Below are 27192 nucleotides of genomic sequence, written 5' to 3' on the forward strand. Positions count from 1 at the left end.
CACTCATTCATTACAAACAGATCTCAAGATAACTCATTTTTTCTACATGCTATCTGCAGATGTCATCTGCTGTGATATATTTAGATTATTTCATCTATTTAGGTGTTTGCACCAACAGTCAATGTATCAAACTTGGGGCCTTCATGTACTTTTCACTTATTTTACATTTTTATTGTATTTGGATATTTCAAATAGTTACTATTTTTGTCCTGAAGTTCCTCCTGCTTTTTTTTTTTTTTTTAAAAAAAAAAAAAAAAAAGAGATGATCCTGTTCAGAAAACTGAGGGAAATTAATGGATCTGAAGTACTTTCAGAGGTTTTTGAAGATGGTTATTCAGATGTTCCTAGTGAGAACAAAAATCCTGATGACTATGTGAATGGATGCCTTTATGGTTCTGAGGACAATTCCACTGAAAGTGAAACTAAAGAAGTGTAGTGGCAGTGTTATCAAGTGATTCTGACAATAATGATGAAGGCGATTTTGTTCTTGTGACTGATTCGTTGTGTCATAATGTTAACCCTTCTGGGATAACTCTTGATTCTCACTTGTGCACTGACTATGCCAGTTCTTGAGTGAGACTCTAAGGACATCTTCAGTTTGTTAAGCAAAATTTAGTTTTTCACGCACTCATTGTTTATGACTTCATATCTCCTGAACTATGTGTCATAGAATGATATAATTTTGCAGATACATTCAGTGTGTTATGAGTACAGTTAGTAGTGAAGTAGTAATAAATTAAAACATCTTATCTGATGCGATAGTTTTACCTCATGAACAGTGAAAATACAGTAAGTAATAAACTCTTTTCCTTTCAGCATTTTGTGGAGGGTGTCTGTGAGAAAAAGTTCCACAAAGGTTTGAAATTATGAGCAAAATTTGTTCCAAGCTAGCAAGTGCTCAGTCTCAAATAGTAGATGAATATAGTCCGAGTATTTGCGCATTGTAAGTTATGCTGTCTTAAGACATATACACAGTTTATAACTCTAATATTTGTTTTACTATGTTGAACCATTCACATAAGATTATACCTCTAAATAAGGAGATTACACCAGGATTCTAAATTTTTGAAAATAAAATTTTTGTTGTCCCTGGAAGCTGTTAGTAAGTAAGCTGCAACTGGGACTGGATTCCATACCCCGGGATTGTCGTTTAGTTGGCTTCACGATCATACTTGTATCGTCTGCAAGAAGGGATAATTCAGCCTCTTGATTCACATACAACGGCATATCATTAACATAAAGCAAGGAAAGTGGTGGGTCAGTGATTGACCCCAGTGGGAGTCCCACTGTAATTTCTCCCCATGCAGATGATGTGGCATCCCTCTGTGTATTACTCAAACATCCTAAGATGACTCAACATTCTGTTTCTTAAATAAGAACTAAACGAGACATTTTTTGAAGTACATATTCTGTAAAAGCTTAACTTCTATAATAGAATATTGTGATTGACACCTCTATGTCATACACATAACGTGCAATGCACCGTACGGTGAGTGGCGGAGGATACCCTCTATCACTACTAGTCATTTCCTGCTCCATTCACAAATAGAGCAATGGGGAAACAACTCTTTACATGCCTCTGTACCAGCCCTAATTTCTCTTACATTACATTCATGTCTGTAATGCACAATGTGCTTTAGCACCAGTCAGTTTTAAATACTGGTTCTCTAAATTTTGTCAATAGTGTTCCTCGAAAAGAATGTCGCCTGCCCCCAGGGATTCCCATTTGAGTTCCCGAAGCACCTCTGCAACACTTGCATGTTATTTGGATCTACTAGTAACAAATCTAGCAGCACACCTCTGAACTACTTTGCTGTCTTCCTTGTACAGCTCCAAAACACACACGCTGTACTCAGGAACAGGTCAGTCCTAAACCTGGTCTCCTTTCCAGATGAACTACACTTTCCTGAAGTTCTCCCAATAAACCAAACTCAATCATTAGCTTTCCCTAATACAATCCTTAGTTGCTCGTTCCATTTTGTATCACTTTACAAGGTTACATCTAGATATTTAATCAACTAACGCTGTATTTGAACACTACAGGTTTGTTTTTCTTACTCATCTGCATTAACTTATATTTGTCTACATTTAGAGCTAGCTGTCAGAGAGAAAATGGAGAAAGAGGGAAAGTATGAAATGATGTATAGACTGGCTAGTGAGATAATTTTTGAATGTAAAAGTAAGAGGAACAACATGGAAATAGAAAGAGCGGATCGTACTCTAACAGAAGAACCATGGGAGGTTTTGAACAGATGGCAAGAATATATTGAATGTCTGTATAAGGGGGATGAAATGCAAAGTGAAATTAAGGTTGAAGAGGAGCAACATGTGCCGGAAGATGAAGAGGGATTCACCATCTTGGAAGCAGGAGTAGAAAGGGCACTGAAGGAGATGAAGAATAGGAAGGCACATGGAATTGATGATTTGCCAGCAGAACAGTTGATGAGTCTGGGAAACAAGGCAAGAAAAGAAATAGTCTACCTCTGTAACGAGATATATGACAAAGGGGAATGGCCTGAGGACTTCCTTGCAACAGTTATGGTACCAATAGAGAAAAAGAGAAACACTAAAAAATGTGAAGAGCATCGGACCATCAGTCTAATTTCTCATGCAGCTAAAGTCTTGCTGATTGTGTAGAATAGAATGCTATATGGCAAGCTGGATAGAGAGATCGCAGAGGAGCAGTTTTGGTTTAGAAGAGGAAAAGGAACAAGAGATGCCATTGGCCTGTTGAGAACTATAGGGGAAAGATATATAGAAAAAAGGTACAGAAATCTTTGCTGGTTTTATAGATTTAGAAAAGGCTTTTGACAGAGTTCAGTGGAACAAGCTGATGGATATTTTGAAGAGGAAAGGGAGTAGATTGGAAAGAGAGATGACTGATACAGAATCTATATTTACCCTGGAAAGTAAGGATAAAGACTGGAAATGAAATGTCAGAAGGAAGCAGCACTGGACGAGGTGTCAGACAACATTGTTGCCTTTCCCCACTGTTGTGTAATGCATACCTTGAAGAGATTATTGTGAAAGGCTTAGATGGAAAAAGAGGAATATGTATTGGTGGAAAGGGAACAGAATGTATAAGATTTGCTGATAACATGGTAATAGTGGCAGAAAGTGAGCAGGCAGTGAATAACATGCTGAAAGACCTGAATGAAGCTTGTGTGGAATATGGGATGCAAATAAACACAGTAAAAACAAAGAGTACGGTCAGCAGTACAAGACTATTAAAATAGGACAATCTACCATTAGCCAAATAAGTGCATTTAAATATCTTGGAAGCACAATAACTGAAGACTTGAGGTGTCACCAGGAGGTGAAAACTTGAATTGCCACAGCAAATGAGGCATTCAACAGAAAGAGGAGACTTTTATGTGGCAAATTAGATAAAGGTCTAATGAAAAGGCTTGGCAAATGTTTTGACTGGAGTGTGGCACTATATGGGGCAGAAACATGGATGCTAGGACGAGAGGATGAAAAAAGGTTAGAAGCATTTGAGATGTGGAGGAGAATGGAGAGAATAAGCTGGATGGAAAGAGTGAGTAATGAAAGAGTATTGGAAAGGGTTGGCGGGAGATGATGTCTGCTGAAGCTTGTATGAGAAAGGAAAAAGAACTGGTTGGGACATTCAATGAGAAGGGAGTGCTTGCTAGCAGATACTTTGGAAAGATTGGTTTGTGGGCGAAGACTGAGAGGCAGAAGGAGATACAAGATGATAGATGACATAAAGGGAAGAGGAAATTATGCAGACTTGAAGAGGATGGCAGGAGACCGGACAGCATGGAGAACTACCATCTGAAAACCTGCCTTTCGGCAGAATACTGATGATGATGATGATGATGATGTTGTCATTCTTCACACCAAATAGAAATTTTGACTAAGACATCTTGTAACCTCCTACAGTTGTTCAACTTTGTCACTTTCCCATGCACTACCGAATCAGCAGCAAACAGCTGCTCACCCTGTCCACCAGATCATTTATGTATACAGAAAATAAGAGTGGTCCTATCAAACTTTCCTGGGGCACCCCTGACTATATCCTTGTCTCTGATGAACATACTGCTGAACACTCACCACCTTACACAAGCCACTCACATATCTGGGAATCTATTCCATATGTTCATACCTTCATGAACAGTCCGCAGTGGAGCACCATGTAAAATGCTTTTAGGAAATCTAGGAATACGGAATCTGCCTGTTCCCCTTCATCCATCGTTCACGGAATATCATGTGGTAAAAGGTCAACTTGCATTTCACATAGGCGATGCTTTCTAAAACTATGCTGATTTGCGGACAGAGGCTTTATTGTCTCAAAGAAATTTATTATATTAGAACTGAGAATATGTTCAAGAATTCTGCAGCAAACCAATGTCAAGGATAATGGTCTGTAATTTTGCAGGTCTGCTACTTTGCACTCCTTATGTACGGGTGTCACCTGCACTTTTTTCCAGTCATTTATGACTTTGCATTGGGTGAGAGATTCATGACAAATGCAAATTAAGGGGCCAACCAATGCTGTAGAGCACTCTTTGTAAAACTGAATTGGGTTTCCATCTGGTCCAGGTGTCTTATTTGTTTTCAACTCTTTCAGTTGTTTTGCTACAACAGGGATGCTTATTACTATGTGCATGGAATGGTCAAACGACGGTATGTTTGTATGATACTCCTGCATAAATGATTTTTTAAATGTGAAATTTAAAACTTCGGTTTTCAGAACGGAAGAATGGCATATTTCACTCTTGGGAAAACACCCTGAGTTAATGATGCATTACGTAAGTCACTAGGAATGTTACATATTATAGGATCATAACTTTTTTAGGTGTTATTAGAGGTATATCCACCCCATATGAACTTCAACTTCTGGAGTCATGATGACCTGTATTTCAGATGGAAATGTGATATCAATTTTTACTTCCCTAAATTTCCTCTGCATTGCTTCTTCTGTATACTTTTTTTCTTTCTCATCTGAACTATTTTTATCAATTTTCTCACCTATTTTTAAAATCTAATTATTAAAAATATCTGTTATACATGAACTGTATTTTGCAGTGTTGCCACTCTGTTTAACAGAAATCGTGTTATCTTGCATGCCATTTGTAATCCATTTTCTGAAACGTAAATTCCAAAACAAGATATCACTGTGAATCAGCATTATGACAGCTTTATATGTCTCTGTATAACCTCATCATCCTACACCTCACTGTACTGTGGGTGTATCTTCATCACTAGCAAAGCTTTCAAAAAAAGTGAATTGTTTGTTGGCAAAGTAAGTGCATTTATCCTCTGTTGTCCATTTCTCAGTCTACTAAGACTAATGTGAAGCTATATATAATACATCCCACAATAGAAACAACTGCTACCGTCAGTTCTTATTTAGCCGGCCGCGGTGGTCTAGCGGTTCTAGGCGCACAGTCTGGAACCACGCGACTGCTACGGTCGCAGGTTCGAATCCTGCCTCAGGCATGGATGTGTGTGATGTCCTTAGGTTGGTTAGGTTTAAGTAGTTCTAAGTTCTAGGGGACTGATGACCACAGATGTTAAGTCCCATAGTGCTCAGGGTCATTTGAACCATTTTTTGAGTTCTTATTTACACCATTTTTGTATTTTGTGTAAAACTTTTAAAAATAAACAACCCTTTCAGATTCTGAACATGATTTCATTTATTTGCAGTCGGATAAGCATCCACTGCACCACTGAATGCATGCTGGATGCACCATCTCTGCTGAGTGTCTTCTACAGAGGAAATCAGCACTAAGTTTTACCAAGAATAATTTTATTGTACTTTGAATCATAGCTCTTGACTGACGATCAACAATCTATTTATAATATATGAACAGATTTGCAAAAGTTCTTCAAATACTTAGTTTTGGGCGAGTTTAATGATGTTGCAGGAAGCAGGGAAAAGAATGCCCTTCACTGAATATATTGCCGCTCTAAATGGGTGGAACATACGTGCATCAACTTTTGCAAGGCTTCCATTATCAGTGTTCACAAAATTCCTTTCTATTGTTACTTGTAACTGTGTTTTCCATCACTAAATAGCTAAACTGTCCGCAGAAAAAGTATGTACAAATCTCATGATTTCAGCTAACGCTCCTTTATCTCCTACAATAAATATTGTAAGAATATTGACTGTTAATGCTATTTAATTGTTATAACCAATCAGAATAACAACAATCTGAACTGTATTTTTAACACAGGAAAATAATGAGGTAATAAGTTTGTCCAACTTACCTGTGGATTGCAGTAATTGTAGAGCTGCACCACAACAAGCAAACACCAGAAAATGAACAGCTGCTGCATTAGATAATACTGCTGCCACACAATTACAGGGACATAAAAGACACGTCCCCCAAAAACTACAAAACGGTAGAGATGGACAAAATGTGCAAACAAATCTGGAAGTTTCACAAGTACGTAACTAAGAAACCATACTCCAATAGTAATATTTGCACAGAAGTGAAGTGTAGGGAGACAATATACTGGTGCCCCCACAATTCGGGCTGATGGTGGCAGAGTATAGGCAGCTAGTAGGGTGCGATGGCTGTTCCCTTCCAAGTCCAACAGTGACGTTACGGCTGCAGACACACATACGTGGAACAGCAGTGCTTCAAAATTCCGTGTGGAAGTGCCAGTTTCAGCATCATTTCCAGGTTCTGATGTCTCCTTAATCACATAGTGAAGTGAATAAGCTTTAGAGACAGCAAGCAATGTTGCACTCAAGAGATGCATATAAAATGTGATTAGGTGCTCCATTGGTAGTGTTATCATGATCAGTGCCACAAACACAACTGTAAATAAGAAACATAGGTGTAAGTATTTCAACAGTTCATAAATGAAATGTATTTGAAGTCTTACTAGTATTAATTTCTCAGGAAAATTATCTACAGCCAGTGTAATGTAAGCTTAAAAATTTTCAGTGTTACATGGGAAATGTAAGTGAAGGAAGGATAGTGCTCACTTTACTATATGCTTTGCACAGCTTTAATCAACTTACTAGTATTTAATTTCCATCACTAGTCCCTAGATAGTGAATTTACTAAGTAATGAAAGGAGTACCACATTACAAACCAAGTCTATGATATTAATGGAACCTTCTCTCATTTCTTCACTGAATAATTTCATGTTTGAGGTTAAAAAAACAGCAAAATTAATTTTGTTCCACTTACAATTAGAGGAACAAAATGCACGGTTACTTGCTTTCCAACTTTTAAAACTCTATGATGATATCAGCAGTAAATAGATACTATTGATAAATGAAATGATCCAAATCTGCACTACATAAGAAGGCATTAATACTTTTTTTATTATAAAAGAAAAGCAAGAACTGTCATGCACAGAGGTCATGCCTTTCCCATATTTCTACACACTGTATCATTTTAATAAGCACCTTTTCTCTTGTCTACAAACTTAATTGATATAAAATGCTGCTAATCATAAGTATAAGAAAAGTATACAAATAAAGAGCTTATGTAGCAGTCTAAAACACAGCTGTATGTGGATACCAGTGCTCCCAGTTGGTGCACATCGACAGCGCAGAAAGATAAGCATATAGCTTCTTTTCTGTGTTTGCTTCGTAGATTCTTACTTAAATTGCACGAGAGTTTTGTATAGGAGGTGTAATTTTGAGTTTTAGTTACTGTAATCATACAGTCAGGCAGATTGTAGGGCAGTCGTTAGGCATTTGTACAGGTTAGTTCATACATTCTTTGCATGTTTCCCTTGCGTAATCTAGGCACGGACTCATGTTTCAGTAACTGTTGTTCAACATCGATTAGAATGGACAGGGACTGTGATTTCTGTGTTCGGATGAGGGCTGGGTTGGCATCCCTTCGCTCACAGCTGCAGGTGGCGCTGACTTCGGTCGCGCAGCTTGAGGCTGTTGCCAATGGGCACCACTGTGGGGAGCCGGACTTGGGTATCACGGGGATGTCAACCTTGTCCCTTCTGTCCCCAGATCGGTCTGCCGCTGTGGTTGCCCCGGTTGCTGCCCGCAGTGGGGCTGAGCCCTCACCTGTGGTTGATTGGGAGGTCGTTCCAGGGCGTGGCAGGCAGCGAAAGACGTCCCCGGAGGCTGATCAGAAAGCCTCCCCGGTGCGCCTGACAAACAGGTTTCAGGTACTGTCTCTGGCTGAGCCAGATGCAGCTGTCTGCCCTGTTTCAGAGGATGATTCTCAGCCTTCAAGGTCCGGGCAATCACAGAGGGTGGGCTTATTGATAGTTGGGAGCTGCAATGTTAGGCGCGTAATGGGGCCCCTTAGGGATACGGCGGCTAAGGAGGGGAAGAAATCCAGTGTGCACTCCATGTGCATTCTGGGTGGAGTCATTCCTGATGTGGAAAGGGTCATTCCTGATGTGGAAAGGGTCATTCCTGATGTGGAAAGGGTCATTCCTGATGCCATGAAGAGCACAGGGTGCAGTCAGCTGCAGGTGGTGGCACATGTTGGCACTAATGACATGTGTCACTTCGGATCTGAGGAAATTCTCTCTGGATTCCAGCAGCTATCTGATTTGGTGAAGGCTGCCGGTCTTGCTTATGAGATGAAGGTAGAGCTCACCATCTGCAGCATTGCTGACAGAACCGACTGTGGACCTTTGGTGCAGAGCCGGGTGGAGGGTCTGAATCAGAGGCTCAGACGGTTTTGCGACCGTGTTGGCTGCAGATTCCTTGACTTGCGCCACAGGGTGGTGGGGTTTCGAGTTCCACTGAATAGGGCAGGAGTTCACTACACTCAGCTGGCGGCTACACGGGTAGCCGAGGCCGTGTGGCGTGGACTGGGCGGTTTCTTAGGTTAAAAGGCCTCGGGAAAGTACGGGGTGGGCTGCTATCTCAAAGGGTGCATGGCAAATACAGGACGTGCTTGGATCAAGGAACAGTCAGAATTGTAGTTGTAAATTGTTGTAGTTGTACTAGGAAAGTCCCTGAGCTTCAAGCGCTAATAGAAAGCACAGAAGCTGAAATCATTATAGGTACAGAAAGCCGGCTAAAGCCTGAAATAAGTTCTGCAGAAATTTTTACGAAGTCTCAGACAGTGTTCAGGAAAGATAGATTAGGCAGAATTGGTGGTGGAGTGTGTGTGTCTGTCATTAGTGGTTAATCTTGTAATGAAGTCGAAGTAGATACTCCGTGCGAATTGGTATGGCTTGAGGTTATACTTAACAGCCAAACTAAATTAATAATTGGCTCCTTCTACCGACCCCCAGACTCCAATGATATAGTTGATGAACAGTTCAGAGAAAATTTGAGTCTCGTAACAAATAAATACCCCACTCATACGGTTATAGTTGGTGGGGGACTTCAACCTTCCCTCGATATGTTGGCAAAAATACTTGTTCAAAACCAGTGGTAGGCAGAAAACATCTTCCGAGATTGTCCTAAATGCTTTCTCCGAAAATTATTTCAAGCAGTTAGTCCACGAACCCACGCAAATTGTAAATGGTTGCGAAAACACACTTGACCTCTTAGCCACAAACAATCCAGAGCTAATAGAGAGCATCATGACTGATACAGGGATTAGTGATCACAAGGTCGTTGTAGCTAGGCTCAATACCGTTTCTTCCAAATCCGCCAGAAACAAACGCAAAATAATTTTATTTAAAAAAGCGGATAAAGTGTCACTAGAAGCCTTCCTAAGACACAATCTCCATTCCTTGACTGACTATGCAAATGTAGACGAGATGTGGCTCAAATTCAAAGATATAGTAGCAACAGCAATTGAGAGATTCATACCTCATAAATTGGTAAGAGATGGAACTGATCCCCCATGGTACACAAAACAGGTCCGAACGCTGTTGCAGAGGCAACGGAAAAAGCATGCGAAGTTCAGAAGAACGCGAAATCCCGAAGATTGGCTAAAATTTACAGGCGTGCGAAATTTGGCCCAGACTTCAATGCGAGATGACTTTATAGGTTCCACAACGAAACATTGTCTCAAAATTTGGTAGAAAATCCAAAGAAATTCTGGTCGTATGTAAAGTACACAAGCAGCAAGATGCAGTCAATACCTTCACTGCGCAGTGCCGATGGTACGGTTACCGACGACTGTGCTGCTAAAGCAGAGTTATTGAATGCAGTTTTCCGAAATTCCTTCACCACGGAAGAGGAATGGAATATTCCAGAATTTGACACACGAACAGCTGCTAGCATGAGTTTCTTAGAAGTAGATACCTTAGGGGTTGCGAAGCAACTCAAATCACTTGATACGGGCAAGTCTTCAGGTCCAGAGTGTATACCGATTAGGTTCCTTTCAGATTACGCTGATACAATAGCTCCCTACTTAGCAATCATATACAACCGCTCACTCACCGATAGATCTGTACCTACAGATTGGAAAATTGTGCAGGTCGCACCAGTGTTTAAGAAGGGTAGTAGGAGTAATCCATCGAACTACAGACCTATATCATTGACATCGGTTTGCAGTAGGATTTTGGAGCATATACTGTATTCAAACATTATGAATCACCTCGAAGGGAACGATCTATTGATACGTAATCAGCATGGTTTCATAAAACATCGTTCTTGTGCAACGCAGCTAGCTCTTTGTACGCACAAAGTAATGGCCGCTATCAATAGGGGATCTCAAGTTGATTCCGTATTTCTGGATTTCCGGAAAGCTTTTGACACTGTTCCTCACAAGCGACTTCTAATCAAGCTGCGGGCCTATGGGGTATCGTCTCAGTTGTGAGACTGGATTCGTGATTTCCTGTCAGGAAGGTCACAGTTCGTAGTAATAGACGGCAAATCATCGAGTAAAACTGAAGTGATATCAGGTGTTCCCCAGGGAAGCATCCTGGGACCTCTGCTGTTCCTGATCTATATAAATGACCTGGGTGACAATCTGAGCAGTTCTCTTAGGTTGTTCGCAGATGATGCTGTAATTTACAGTCTAGTAAGGTCATCCGAAGACCAGTATCAGTTGCAAAGTGATTTAGAAAAGATTGCTGTATGGTGTGGCAGGTGGCAGTTGACGCTAAATAACGAAAAGTGTGAGGTGATCCACATGAGTTCCAAAAGAAATCCGTTGGAATTCAATTACTCGATAAATAGTACAATTCTCAAGGCTGTCAATTCAATTAAGTACCTGGGTGTTAAAATGACAAACAACTTCAGTTGGAAAGACCGCATAGATAATATCGTGGGGAAGGCGAGCCAAAGGTTGCGTTTCATTGGCAGGACATTTAGAAGATGCAACAAGTCCACTAAAGAGACAGCTTACACTACACTCGTTCGTCCTCCGTTAGAATATTGCTGCGCGGTGTGGGATCCTTACCAGGTGGGATTGACGAAGGACATCGAAAGGGTGCAAGAAAGGGCAGCTCGTTTTGTATTATCACGTAATAGGGGAGAGAGTGTGGCAGATATGATACTCTAGTTGAGATGGAAGTCATTAAAGCAAAGACGTTTTTCATCGCGGCGAGATCTATTTTCGAAATTTCAGTCACCAACTTTCTCTTCCGAATGCGAAAATATTTTGTTGAGCCCAACCTACATAGGTAGGAATGATCATCAAAATAAAATAAGAGAAATCAGAGCTCAAACAGAAGGGTTTAGGTGTTCGTTTTTCCCGCGTGCTGTTTGGGAGTGGAATGATAGAGAGATAGTATGATTGTGGTTTGATGAATGCTCTGCCAAGCACTTAAATGTGAATTGCAGAGTAATCATGTAGATGTAGATGTAGATGTGTGAAAATCTCTTGCGCACATTGTTGGCGATGATTGCATGCTCAGCTGCCACTCCCATCATGTTTGGGCTCCCAGGTCCTCTGACCTCAATCCGTGTGACTACTGGTTGTGGAGTTACCTGAAGTTGCAAGTCTACTGCAATCATCTGGCCTTATCAGGCATTCTAAAGGACAACATCTGATGGTAATATCTCACATACCAACTGATATGTTGTACAGTGCTGTTCACAACATTGTCCCTCAATGACTGATGGCTGCCATGTTGAACATTTGTTATAAATAACATCATCCAAAAATCAATTGTTATCCTAGTTATTGATTTTTTTGTCATATGTAGAGCATAACGTGCCCATACCAACATAGTCTGGATGTGCTGATTCTGTGTAAAATGGATGTCTTGGTTCTAACTTTCTTCTTCACCACCTCTGCAATAGCTGGGGAGAAAAACAAAGGTCAATCACTGAAGATGACCCTGTAGATGTAGGAAGGAGTGTCTTTTCAACTCTGGTGAGATGACAGACACTCTCTCAATGAATGACTTGCTCAATAATTTGACTCTGGAAGTGAGTGGTGGCCTATCCCCAAAGCACAATCTGTGCACTAAAGTCTCCCTTGAGAAGGAATGAGTGGGGAGCAATCTTTTGGTCACTTTGGCTTCCACTGTAACTTCTTGTGTGGCCTTGATAAGAGGGAAAGGAGAGGAGTGGCATCTGTAATCAACAAAAACAGCCCTTCCATCCCCAGCCCTATCTCAAGCAACATCATCCTTGTGTAGGGGTGTGGCTCCTTAACACAGGTGTTCTGGTGACTTTAAAATGAGTTTCCTATAAACAGATGTGAAACTCACTCACTCACTCTCTCTCTCTCTCTCTCTCTCTCTCTCTTGGGCCAGGAACTGTAATTCTTCCAAATGCAATCGGCATTCATTTATATTCTGCTGCAACAGAGAAGTCCCTGGGGGAACCACTGATTAGTGATGGTTGTACTTGTTGTTATCCCTCAGTGGTGGTGATTTACCCAAGAGATCAGGGGGGGTCATTTGACAGTGCCTGGCTCTCTGGTACCTCCGTGCAGTTATCAGTATTCTTAACAGTAAAATCACCATTGGAAAGGGAGAGCTCACTGATATAATGGTTTAGCTGCCACTTTCTTTGATTTAAAATAACTTTTGTGTGTCTTTTTCATCACTTAATGGGGGGAGTTGTTTGTATAGATAGAGAGGACGGCTTAACGGGTTCCTGAAAGTGTGCAGTGGTACTAGGCTGAGGTTCCAAGAGTGTGGTCGATGGTTTCTGAATGATTTCAGCTTCAAGTGTAACTTCCCCCCCCCCCCCCCCCACAGGTACACTGGCATGTGCATGTACTCATACTTGAGTCTGTAGGGGCTAGCCATTGGTACACCTGTATGTCAGGAGTAGATGTGAACTGAAGTTGCTCCACAGGGATCCCATGAGTGACTACGGAAACAAATATTGACCCAGATAGAGCTCCACATGCCTAAGCAAGCTTTATACAATGGGGGCAGCAGGTGCCCCAGAAGTTACATCACTAGAGATTGTTTTAACTCAAAAGCCATTCATCAGCATGTAGCAAACCTAGAGGTTAAATTTTTTTTTTCCCCTTCAATAGAGGTGTGTACCCTCCTTAAAGTCCAGTGAAGCCAAAACCATCTTTCCCCAAAACACACAATGATCAACCACTGGGCCTAGCAAAGGTGCCTGAAGAATGCAGAGTTAGAAGAGGTATGGTAGCAATGACCAGTCTCCCAGATAGGGAAACCCGGGGTCTTGTAGCCATACTCAACAACTGCTGGCATAGCTCCCTGAGAAAAACAGAGCCCTCCCTTCCCTAAGTTGTCAGACGCTTTTTGTCAAACCCTTCTGCTGCGGCCTTTCAAGCTTGGGTGACCTTTGCCAGTAGCTATGGTACCACCAGCATAACCCTCAACATCGTTGAGGCACACAAATCCTCCCGCCCACCACTAAAGGTGTCTTCGATAAGGCAGTTTCCTCCAGAAGGACCTAAAAGAATAATGTGTTCATTAATTTTAAAACTAATTATGAATACATATCCTGTAAACTGTCCATGTTGGGAACACCCAGCTCCTAAAACATCACGAGGCTCCCAAAAACTTGACCCAGGGCAAGCAGAGTTTGAGCCCTATAATACATTACGGGTGTTGAAGTCTCCCAGTAGGAAAATGAATGAGGGAGTTTTTCTATAAGATCAGTATGAGCCTCAAGAACTATTGCCTTTTGTTGTGGTCAGTACGGAGAGCATATAGTAATCCTCTGACCGACAAGAATTTCAGCTGTAACTGCTTGCAGGTCAGTAACCTAGGACACAGTAGAAGAGTGATGTTTGTCACTTGCAAACATGTTTACCCTTCTTTGGCCCTTTCCCCCCATCATGCCATCTTTGTGGTGGACAGTAAAACCTCAAAGCATATGACTGTCAGTCAAGTTTAAAATGTGTTTCCTGTAAACAAAAGCATAGGGGATTTTCTTATGCTACAAGTGTACTGAAGCCACTGATGTACCATTATACTATGGCAGACATTATGTTTGTGAGGCTCATCTTTCACCCTTTCTATCCACAAGTGTGAGGATTCTGCCATGTTTGGAGGTTTAGTGAAGGGGCTAATTGTTGTCCCAAGCACATTTTGTATATCGCTGTCTCAGAAGTGTAATTATTAGAAATACCATATGCAATGAGATCCACACGGTCTGATAGTTAATGACGTGTCTTTTTCTGTGGTTGATGATTCCCCTTTGGTTTGTTTGTCAGAGGAGACTTCAGAGGAACATTCATGGCACTGCTGGACTGTTTACTGAAGACTGCCTTTTGAGGTGTTGGAAGCTCTATAATGTCAGTAACCATGGTGTTCTCTGATTATATGGAGGGAGTTATATAGTATTCACAATAAAAGCAGCTTACAACTGCTCTTACACAAGTATTGGTGCTGGCACTATTTACTTCCATTTGAAGAAGCATCAGCTTTCTGAATAGGCTTTTTGAGCTCTGAAGCAAATGAAGTGGCGAGAGTGGGAGGTCGTATTGCTTTATAGATCTTTTATGTCTCACCAAACAAAACACATGCTGTTGTTTTCAGCTCATGTTTGGTATGCCCACCAGAACGCACGCTGAGTTGTTTGTGGCCGAAAGTCTGAGTGATCCATGACTCCACTGCAAGCAGAGAGTGTTGGTACCATTGGGCATTGCCTCCAGTGTCGTAGCTCCCCTGTTGTGACCAAAGCGGACTCCGAATACAATCAAATGCTGGCATTAGCCCAGATCTGGTTTATTCAGCCTGCACTGCACTGCACTGCACAAGTATTCTGAACTCTTCATTCTGTCACACACTTACCATTTCTGTTTTGTTCCTGACTGAGCTTTCAGACTCTCTGCTCACCAGTAAAGTTGACATATGGTGTTTTTTGTGGGTGCAGTACATTATGGTGTGCTGCAATTATGCCAAAAGTTTTTTGTTAATGCTATCCTCTCATTATGCAAGTTACAACATCCTTTATCTTCCTTCCTTCAAGGTAGACAAGGTAGTTTCTCTTCCACACAGGGTGATCCCCAGAGCAATTAATGTACTTTAGAGGATGAACGAATGACCCCTTCATGGGCAGCACTAGCCTACCACATTTGCTGCAAGTAGCTTCTCCCTTACAAAGGATTGGCATTTAAAAGAGTCAATTGGGTAGGCTATGTGAGGTCACATCTTAAAGTGAATGGAAGCTGCTTTGATTAACTCTGGAGGTGGTGTGCTGCTAAATGGAACAATAAAGGCATCTATTTTTACCAGTTTGTCAGCCTCCATAGTTGAGGGTCAGCTGACTTATAGGCAGGGGACCCAGCTTTGATTCCTGATACAGCCAGGAATTTTTCCTTGGCGGGAGGATTGGAATAGCGACCACTCAGCCTGATAAGGCCACCTGAGGGCTACTTGAATGACAAGTAGCAGCACAATGTGTGCTAACCCAACAACAGCAATGTGCTGAACCCACAACCCTCCAGACTGCATCTGTCATGGCATTGACTGAGGATGATACTGCAGTTAGTCAGGCCTGATTGGCCCCTCTGCGGCCAAAATGGCAGTGCTTTTCTTTCTACCAGTTTGCCGTCTACCCTTTTCATCATATTTTGTACGTCCATCACACCTTCTTGAGCCCACGTATCTGTCAGTTCTTCTTTGGGAATACCTACAATACCCTTTCATGACAACAAATCTTTGCTGTAGTTCAAGGAGTTGTGTGGCTCTGTTTTGACGTCACTTTACCCAATGCATTTAGCTGCCTGGGGAAGTCTGTTGCTTGCTGGGAACCAACACCGTTCCATTTCTCAATGGCTTCACAGGCTATAAGGTGCCTCCACACAACCAGAATGAAGAAAGGTGAAACTTTCTCGAAGGTTTTCTTTCTAACTATTAAAAATACATTCTATCTAGCAGCATGAACTGAAGTATTCTGAATAATCATTGCTTCAGGAGGACTGGCTACATGAGCCTTCTTGTTGGGTGGGGTGTTGATATCCACTAGCAGTATACTCATTCACATAGGAGTTCAGTTGGAAAAGTTCAACGGTTCCACTTTGGGCACACAGGCAGCTAGCGAATTAAGGGTCTACCCAAACTGAGCTCCACTTGGCTGAGTAAGCCTTGTACTTCTGAGGTTCAGCAGGTTCTCTAGAGGCTGTCCACAAACAGCTGTTCTGCCTCAGCTGCTAAGAGTCTTATCAGCATGAAGCAACTTTGAGATTGGAGTTTTTATTTTCTTAGGTGTTTATGTTGTCCTCATGGTCCAGGCAGTTAAACCAAGATCCCCAGTCACTGTGGCACACAATGTTCCACCACTGTGCTGCATGGAGGTCACTGTAATATGCCAAGGTCTCATGGTTAAAGAGGAATTGCAGCACTCACCAGTCCCGACCTCAGAAAACCTGAGCTCATCAAACACACACACTGCCAATGATGGCTGATCTACCTGAGATGCTTGCCAAGTAGAATGATGCAGGGGGACACATATGGATTTATCAAGGACACCATGAATACAGCAGACATTAAACCCTTTTTTCATATGCCAACTGTGACATTCTGGTGACAGAGAGGTAGATCATTCTGGAAGGCTGCCTTCCTCTACTGGAATCTCTGCTCAAGTTATGATATGAAATGTCTGGACAGCTATTCAAAACATCCTGCATTGTGGCCCCATTGGTCCAAGACTGCCAAGAAGCAGTAACAGACACAACCCCAACTACTACTGCTTTGAGAAAATATCTACGAGGGGCATTTGAAAAGTCCATGCAAAGCCCGAGAGATGGCACCACCAGCACGTATCGAGGTCATGTTTAGTTAGTAGCATCTTTGGAAAGAACGCACACCAAGTTTCAGCCATATTGGTCTATTTCTTTGTGTTTGGCATTTGTGTCAAGTCGGGTGATTGTCAAAAAATGGATGAAAAAGAATTTTGTGTGATGATTAAACATTACTTTATGAAAGACAAAACACCTCAGGAGACTAAGAGAAGCTTTATAAACATTACAGTGACTCTGCACATTCAATTAGAACAGTTTATAAGTGGTTGCCTTATGGGCACAAGTGATGCTGAATGTTCTGGACGCCCTGTGGAGGTTACGACTTCAGAAATCATTGATAAAATCCATGATATGGTGATGGATGACAGAAGAGTTAAGGTGCGTGAGATTGCTAGTGCTGTGGGCATCTCAAATGAATGGGTACATAATATTTGGTGTAAACATTTGGACATGAGAAAGCTATCCGCAAGATGGGTTCCACAAATTCTCACGCTTGACCAAAAACGGAATAATGTGAAGTGTTGCAAGGATGTTTTTCAGCTGTTCAGGAAGAATTCGCAGGACTTTAAGCATTGTTTTGTCACTGTGGATGAAACATGGATACATTACTATACTCCTGAGACCAACCAACAATCTAAACAATGTGTTACCAAGGGAGAATCTGCACCAAAAAAAGAAGAAGACCATTCTTTCAGCCGGAATGGGTATGGCGACTGTCTTTTGGGATTCACAAGGAATAATCCTCATCAACCATCTGGAAAAGGGTAAAACTGTTACAGGTGCATGTTATTCATCGTTATTGGACCGTTCGAAAACTGAGCTGCAAGAAAAACGCCCGGTGATTGGACTGCAAAAAAGTACGTTTCCATCATGACAATGCACCAGCACACACCTCAACAGTTGTTGTCATAAAATTAATGGAAATAGGATTCCAACTTGTTCACATCCCCCCTATTCTCCAGACTTGGCTCCCTCGGACTACTATTTGTTCCCCAATTTAAAGAAATGGCTGGCAGGACAAAGATTTTATTCAAACGAAGAGGTTATTGCAGCAACTAATAGCTATTTTGCAAACTTGGACAATTCCTATTATTCAGAAGGGATCAATAAATTAGAACAGTGTTGGACGAAGTGTATAAGTCTAAAAGGAGACTATGTCGAAAAATAAAAAAGGTTTTCCCCAAACACGTGAGTAGCTTTTATTTTTACACGGACTTTGGGGAACACCCCTCATATTGGAGACCCTGCTAAAAACAGATGACACCTTATGAAGAAGACAGCACTGTCATCTGTGCCAGAATGACTATTTTGACCACTCAGTTCAAAAAGAATGGTTTTGCAGTAGTCGTAAGAACTATAAATGTCATGGAGAATGGCACTGTTGTGGTGGATCACGTAACGGCTCAAGTATAGAAAGCTGAAACACAAGTGAAGAAGAAGAAGAAGAAGAAGAAGAAGACCTAGACTTTCCCATGGAACAGAAAAGCAAAACTAGTTAGCATCAGAGAGATTTACTAAAGCACAATTGGATGTGTTTGTCTACTTGTTCAAAATATACAGGAATAGAAGAGAAATCTAATCCACTAGCTTTTTGGAAGAAGTACCAGAAGTCCAAGTCATCTTTGTCCAATGCTGCTTTAAAGAGCAATTAGTTAGTTAGCACTCCGTCTTCAGGCGACAAGTGGCCCACCGGGACCATCCGACCGCCGTGTCATTCTCAGCTGAGGATGCGGATAGGAGGGGCGCGTGGTCAGCACACCGTTCTCCCAGTTGTTACAATAGTTTTCTTTGAACGGAGCCACTACTATTAAGTTGAATAGCTTCTCAATTGGCATCATGAGGCTGAGTGCACCCCGAAAAATGGCAACAGCTCATGGCGACCCGGATGGTGACCCATCCAAGTGTCGGCCACGGCCAATAGCACTTAATTTTGGTGATCTGATGGGAACCAGTGTATCCACTGCTGCAAGGCCATTGCCACTTTAAAGTACAGGATGTACATAAAGTCCAGGAACACTTTCAATTATTTACTGCACAAGAGCCAAACATTGTACAGACATCATACATACGTCATTTTGAAGAGAAACCCTGAAAGTTCTTATTTTTATGTATACCGCCACAGCTTAGTTTGGTAATTTGCCGATAGTAGTGCTAGTCGCAAAACATGGTGAGTTCAGGTGTGGAGCGAGCTTTCTGGGTGTTGGAGTTTGACAAAAACAAATGTACTACAGCTGTTCAGAAGATGTTGAAAAACAAGTATGATAAGAAACCACTAACAAAGAAGGCCATTTACCACTGGCACAACAAATTTGTTACGACAGGTTGTTTGTGCCCAGCAAAGAGAAGTAGACGTCCCAGTGCGAGTGAAGTGAATGTGGAGTGCGTACAGAGACATTTATAAGGAGTCCCAAGAAATCAGAGTGTCGTGCATCCTGCGAACTCGAAATGGCTCCAATGACAGTGTGGAAAGTCCTGCGACAGTAGCTGTCTATGAAACCATTCAAATTGGAGCTAGTGTAGAAGCTCAATGACGACAACAACAAGGACAAGTTTTGTTCACAGTTGCAACAACTGAATGAGGATGGGGATGGCATTGTGGATCACTTAATTTTTAGCGACAAAGCCACTTTTCACACTAATGGGACAGTGAAAAGGCATAACTGTCAAATCTGGGGTACAAAGCATCCACATGAATGAATTGAACTTGAGCGTGATTCCCGAAAGGTAAATGTTTTTTGTGCGTTGACAAGTTGAAAACTGTATGGGCTATTCTTCTTCACCAAGATCGCTGTCACTGGATATTCCTCCTTGGACACGTTGCAACAATGGCTGATGCCTCAAATGCAATCAGACTCTCCGTTCATCTTTCAGCAGGATGGGGCTCCACCCCAATTTCATCGTGAAGTTCGTAGGTACCTGAACATGGAGCTGCCAGAAGGAGACAGCTGTTTCATGAAATGGCCTCCCCAATCACCATATCTCACTCCATGTGACTTTTTTCCTGTGGGGTCACATTAAAGATCTGGTGTATGTGCCGCCTCTACCCATGTGAAGTAGCAGAGCTCCGGGAGAGAATATGGGAAGCGACTGCCACAGTTAACGATGCCATGCTGGGACGGGTATGGCAAGAATTTTATTACCGTATTGACATCTGCTGGATCATTCACAGTTTGCATATCAAATGTTTGTACAAAAAAACTTTCAGAGTTTCTCTTCAAAATGCAATATGTATGACATCTGTACAATGTTTAGTTTTTGTGCAATAAATAGTTGAAAGTGTTCCCAGACTTTATGTACACCCTGTATTTGTATGCTCCAGCCACTTTGATTCCTAAAAGAGTGTTTTTCCAATGGCCTGACAAGTCTACACAAAGGGGAGGAACTGGTTGTAAATGAAGAACATGAACAAGATATTGTTTTAAACACTTAGCAGAAGTATACCGTTAAAATAAAAAATCTGTAGTATCACCACATGGCATCTGTGATTTGGTTAACTTTGTTAAGACTTCTATTGCAAATGAAATGTGGTTAACACTAGAACCACGACTTCTTAATTCTTTCGTTTGCCACTTTATGCATTGCTGCCTAAAGTGCTGAACTTCTATGACTTTTTATGAAATAAAGTAACTAGCAATTACGCTCAATTTTGCAAACCTTAAGAGAGAAATATGAAGATTCACTTAGAACTGTGGATGGGTCAGTTTTGAGCCCTCTGCTACAGCCGCTGTTACAATCACATTTTTCGTGTAGTTTCTGCTCATTGTTAGGATGTGTTTGGTCAAGAATCGCAAAGCGCCCTTTTAACTCACTGCCTGATGGTCTGATGGCTTTGCAGTTTTCCAGCAGGGGAGGAGAGGGATTGCAAGTTGAAACATGTCTGACCACGTATGTAAGTATTACGCAGCCAGTGCTTTGTTTCATGAAATATGGTTTTAGCTGTGCATTCTAACCGTGTAAATAGTGCTTGCAACATACAAATTCATTATAGCCAAACATCTATGAACAGAAGAGAACATTTTAAATGCGCTAAATGAGATTTTGGATCAAGTCTTGGAGTATGAGCCACTGGAGTCTTCATCTGAGGAAGAATTACCATCACCTGTAGTTCTGGCATGAGATGATGATGTTACTCCCAAGGATGTTCTACTAAATACCAAAGAGAAAGGTATGTATATTTATGTGTTTGTTTTTATAGTAATTATTGTTCATGATGTGCTGCATTAACATGAATTCCAATTGCAACACTGATGTTTATACGTTGTTCCTTTCTTGAGTTTTTACAAGTCTTACATCACATTTGTGAAGGTGTGTTTTTGTTCTAATATTCCACAATATATTGAACATAAATACATGTTGTAATACTAATTACTACTATTACAAGAACAGCTGTAAAAAAGTCTTTCTTCCAGGTAGAGATATTGTAGCACCAGACGGAACAACCTGGAAAGTGGAAGTTACAGGTGACTGTTCGACTGGCAGATATGGACAGCAGAGTGTTTTCAAAGACCATGCATGACCAACTCCCCATGCAAAACAAAACGTGAATGAGACCTCCTACAATGCTTGGCATCTTATTACAGTGGAAAAAGTTTTGAGACACTTTGTACAATGCACCGAGACCGAAGCACGTCGAAAATTGGGTTCAGATGATTGAACTATGTTTAAGAACTGGAAGCTTTTACAGCTTTACTGTAGGTCCATGGTGCTATACAAGCAAAGATCTTGTGGTCATTGAAGTGGGCAAATAATTTTGTGACGTCAGCAATGGCTTGTGACAGATTCAGAGAGATAATGTGTTACGTCAGATTTGACATTAGATCCACAAGATCAGAAAAACTGAAAGAAGACAAGTTTACTTTGCTATCAGAAGTCTGGTACGAGTTCATTATGAATGCACAATGTAGCAACATACAGGGTCCATATATAACAATTGATGAACAGCTTTTTCCTTCAAAGTGCCGTTGCAGATTCACACAGTTCATGACCTCAAAACTGGACAAATATGGGCAAAAGTATTGGATGGCAGTAGCTAAAGACACCAAATATATTGCAAATGCTTTTCCTTATCTAGGAGAGGGTGACACAAGGCTGAATGGTGAGCGTATTGGTGATTTTGTTGTGAAAGATTTATGTAACCTTACCTCAGTAAAGGAAGAAATGTGACATGCGACAATTTTTCCACCTCCCTGGCTCCGTCTGAAACCTTGAAAGCAAATGCTATAAGTCTACTGGGTACTATACCTCAATCTCACAGGGAATGTCCAGTCTGTATGAAGAAGGCGAAAGAAGTGTTAAGCAGCATAGTATTGTTGAAGAAGAACGATACCACAATGACAGTTTACCAGGGAAAAGGCAACAAGAATGTCCTGATTCTCAGCACTATATATCCTTACATTCAACTTGAAGATGGTTTGAAAAAGAAGCCAGTTACAGTTACATTTTATAAAGGCTCTAAATATGAAGTATACATGCTCAACCAAATGGCTCTCAAATACTCTGTCAAAGTACCATTGAGATGTTGGCCTGGTCACACATTTTACAACTTGCTGGATTTGGCTGTGATAAATGCCTGGGTATTGTACAATGCTCTAAACAAGGAACACAGAGTCTTCATACCACGGCTAGGGGAGGAGCCTGCTGAGAAGTATGCAACAACCAGGAAGACTAGTACCTCCCTCACACCTGAAGACATTCCTGAGACATACAAGAAGCAAACATGTTGCCATGTAAAGTCTAACTGTTAAGGAAACAAATCATTTGTAAAGTGTCATATGTGCAAGAAAACTGTCTGCAATAAATGTGCATCAAAAGATGATTATTTGTGCTCATTATGTGATGGTAGCTAATAAAGGCACCTAGCAAATATGCGTAAGTTTTTTAAAATAATAAATGATAATTTGTGAAGAGCTATTTTATTTTTGCTGATTGCATAATAAAATTTCCAGCAGTTCAAAGAACAGATTCGTTATTAATAGCAATAACCCATCAACCCAGCCACAGTTCTAGGTATATCCAAATATCAGTGATTCTAAGGTTAAATAATATTTTGCACTTTCATAAAAAACTCAATATCTATACAAACATTTTGTGCTGTATGAAATAAATCAAAACTGCTTAAAAACCTAATGACACCAATTTCTAAGGTACCCCTAACCCAGTTAACTGACATGTATTGAACAAGTTCACTCACAGCTTATTAGAAAAAGGATACATTATGTTGTAACACAATTCAGCTGAATAATTTTGATATGTTATTTTAAGAGGGTGTCGTGGTAGCTGCATATTGTGTCTGCATGCTGTGTGCCAAACTTGGTATGCTGAGGACTGTCTCAGTTTCATTCCCCCTTTGTTTTGAGTCAGTTCTGCCGGTCAACCTGAGTGTGCTTTTTAAGTGGTTTCCGCACACTCATCTAGGCTTATACTGAGATGGTTAACCACTTCCTTCTCAGTTACAGGGCACAAAATGTAAACACATCTAAATGACAACACTAATATGCAGTGACAGCTCAACACATGTAACCCTATGTTGCACCACCCAGATTTTTATGTTTCAATTGTTGTATGTGTGTCGTTCAATAAGTAATGCCCATTTTTTTTTTTAAATCCATTAATATACACAGAAACATCCTTGTTGGTGCTTCACAATTGATGTTTTTTCTGTGGGACCAGTGAAGTTCCAATCCATTCTGGCAGATGGTAGAGCTGTAGTACAACATCAAAATGGCTTCTACATAGAACTCACATTACAAGGAGTGTGCCATTATTGAATTCTTGTGCGCAGAAAAAGAAACCATGATGGACATTAATAAATGTTTGTGTGCAGTGTATGGTGATGCTGCAGTTGATAAGATTACATTTGGGTGATGGGTAAGAAAGTTACAGCCTCAGGAAATGCAGAAACAGAGCTCCACAATCAGCCACACTCAGGATGTCCTGTCACAGCCACTGTTCCAGACATGCTGAATTCTGAGTATACCATTATTTGTGCCGACCGGCACATCACAGCTTGGCAATTGGCTCTACAGTTGTTGGTCAGCATTGGAAGTGCATCCGCAATGATCGAGGCTCTCGGATATTCAAAGAGGTGCTCACAATGGGTTCCACGAATGCTCACAGCAGACCACAAGATTAAAAGAAAGGCCATTTCATCTGATTTGTTGGAGTGTTTTGTGACCGACGGAGAGGCTTTTCTATCACAGATCGTTACGGGGGATGAAAGCCGCTTGCACCACTTTGTGCCGGAAACAAGTCCATGGAGTGGCATCATCCTCATTAACTACAAAAGAAGAAATTCAAGACAACCTCTTCTGCCAGAAAAGTCATGGTGACAGCCATCTGGGACTGTGATGGCATGATTCTTATGGATGTGATGCCAAGAGGGTCAACCATCAATTAGAGTCATATGTGAAGACTCTGAATAAACTCGAGAAAAATTTACGACATGTTCGATCGGACAAGAGTCCAGCAGAGATCTTGCTCCAACATGATAATGTGTCCCCACACAAAAGTCTGAGAATCCGGGAACACATCACCAAATTGGGTTGGACATCGGTGCCTCATTCACCCTACAGTCCAGACCTGGCACCCTTGGACTTGCATCTCTTTGGGGTGCTTAAAGATTCTCTACGGGGAACACACTTTGAAGATTGTGGGAGTGTCAATCATGCAATGAAAACATGGCTACACCTAAAGGACAAGAGCTTTTACCAGCACAGAATACATGTTCTTCCACAATGTTGGCATACGGCCATACAATGTGATGGAAACTACATAGAAAAACAGGACATGGAAGAGACATATTGATGTATATTGTCACCAAATTCTGACTCTTAACAATAAATATGTTCTGAGAAAAAAAAAGTGGGGCATTACTTACTGAATAACCCTCATAAAAAGTTTGGAATTTATAAATGTATGTATGTTCTTTAATGCAACTTAAAAGACAGCAAATAATAAGGCAAGTGATTCTGATTTACCCAGTAAGTCTGATGAAAAGAAAATTGCATATAAATGTAAACATGAATGAAAGGAAAAATATAACTGGATAAAAAATTATCCTCAAGGTAAACTCAATTGACACACAAAATCTGCAAGGATGATTCATATTCCAAAGCTATATTAATTTAAGAAATCCAAGGAAAATTAATAAACAATGATGAAAAAATACTTCCAACAAGTGGTAGTATATGATTGCAAAATCAGTGATTAAGTGCCCAAACAATTAAAAATGGTATCCTATATACTATCTTTTCAAATCACCTCAGTGTTTATCGAAAGCGGATTGTTGGTGAAGTGTAAAGAGCTGAGGAAGGAGAGAGCTTCAATAAATTTAAATACAGGAAGTTCATTATTTAACATAAATTTACTATGTAGCATCAGTTATAAACTTTTCGAACCAACTTAAAATTGATATTTTTTGTCAGAGGTATGAAAAATTTGTATTTAAATAAATAAATACACACATTTTGAAAATACTTCATTTGCTAGAAATAAACCATTTATTTACCTTTTCTTGAAACAAGAAATGTTATTTGTCTGTATAAAATCTGGCAACGCTAGCCATGACTCACGTATAACCGAAAAGGTTGAACAGCATGTCAGTGGAAACACCCCTACCCAAAGACTGAGCGAAAACATTCAAACAATTGATGAAACAGAAGTTTCAATTGATGAAACAGTCTCGAAAAGGATACCTGCAGCTGAAGCCAGACTATGAGCAGCAATGCATGATGGGAGAGGCAACCAGGTGGGGGTAAGGAGAAAGCTGGGGTGGGGAGGGGGAGGGATAGCAGGGTAAGGATCAGGGGCCAGTAAACTGTTGTTAGTGGGGGGCGTGCTGGGACGAGGTGGAGAGAGGGTAGGGAGGTTGGATGGTGGGTGGTGGAGAGGGTGAGGGGGGAGGGGGGGGGGGGGGGAAGTGGAAAAAGAAAGAAGACAGTAACTGTTCTCAAAAGAACAGAATGCTATTGATGACCATGCAGCTTTTCCCTGGAATAAATGATGACTAACTGAAAACCCTCAGCTGCTGACAGGTGGTGTTGCTATACCTCAATGTGGACAGCTGAAAATGTGTGCCCCGACCGGGACTCGAACCCAGGATCTCCTGCTTACATGGCAGATGCTCTATCCATCTGAGCCACCGAGGACACAGATGAATAGTGCGACTGGAGGGACTTATCCCTTGCACGCTTCCCGTGAGACTCACATTCCCAACTGTCCACAATTCTACATATGTAATGTACCTTATAGACACTTGCCCATTCATTCATTACTCGCGCAGGCTTTGGCGATTCCTGTAAGAGTTTGGGCAACCTGTGCGCATTCGCACAGATGAAAGTCAATGGCTGGGTAGCCTTTAACTATATATATGAAGACAGTAACTGTTCTCGAAAGAACAGAATACTGTTGATGACCGTGCTATTCATCTGTGTCCTCGGTGGCTCAGATGGATAGAGCGTCTGCCATGTAAGCAAGAGATCCCGGGTTCGAGTCCCGGTCGGGGCACACATTTTCAGCTGTCCACATCGAGGTATACCAATAACACCTGTCGGCAGCTGAGGGTTTTCAGTTAGTCATCATTTATTAGAGGGCTATTTAGTGCTGGAATGGGAACAGGGAACAGGGTAGACTGGTGAGGACAATGATGGATGAAGACTGAGGCCAGGAGAGTTACGGGAATGTAGGATATATTGCAGGGAGAGATCACACCTGTGTAATTTAGAAAAGCTGCTGTTGGTGGGAAGAATTCAGATGGCACAGGCTGTGAAGTGGTCACTGAAATGAAGAATGTTGTGTTGGGCAGCATACTCAGCACAAGGTGGTCCAGTTGTTTCTTGGCCACAGTTTGTTGGAAGCCAGCCATACAATGCAGCACAGTGGTTGCACCCTTGAAGATCAAATGACTTGTTTCACAGGTAGCCCTGCTTTTGATGGGATAGGTAATGTTTGTGACCGGACTAGTGTAGGTGGTAGTGGTGGTGGTGGGAGGATGTATGAGACAGGTCTATTAAAGGGATATGAGCCATGAGTCAAGGGTTTGGGAGCAGGGGTTGTGCAGGGATGGATGAGGACATTGTGTTGGTCCGGTGGGCAATGGAATGCCATTGTTGGAGTGGTAGGAAGGATAGCGGATAGAACATTTCTCATTTCAAGACACAATGAGAGGTAGTCAAAATCCTAGCAGAGAATGCAA

General features: G+C 41.3%; 1 protein-coding gene and 1 non-coding gene across 2 annotated transcripts in view; both read right to left on the reverse strand.

The window, feature by feature from the left end:
* Positions 1 to 27192, reverse strand: part of LOC124605385 (RING finger protein 145-like) — a 176558-nt gene that overhangs the window by 131555 nt on the left and 17811 nt on the right. Inside the window, exon 3 of the mRNA XM_047137025.1 lies at positions 6235 to 6791. Coding sequence (XP_046992981.1) covers positions 6235 to 6791 — 557 coding nt within the window. The remainder of the gene's footprint in view (positions 1 to 6234; positions 6792 to 27192) is intronic.
* Trnat-ugu lies at positions 26073 to 26146 on the reverse strand. Its single transcript has one exon. It is a non-coding gene; the product is annotated as a tRNA-Thr (tRNA).

The sequence above is a fragment of the Schistocerca americana genome, chromosome 3, assembly GCF_021461395.2.
Source record: "Schistocerca americana isolate TAMUIC-IGC-003095 chromosome 3, iqSchAmer2.1, whole genome shotgun sequence".
Classification (NCBI taxonomy): Eukaryota; Metazoa; Arthropoda; class Insecta; order Orthoptera; family Acrididae; genus Schistocerca; species Schistocerca americana.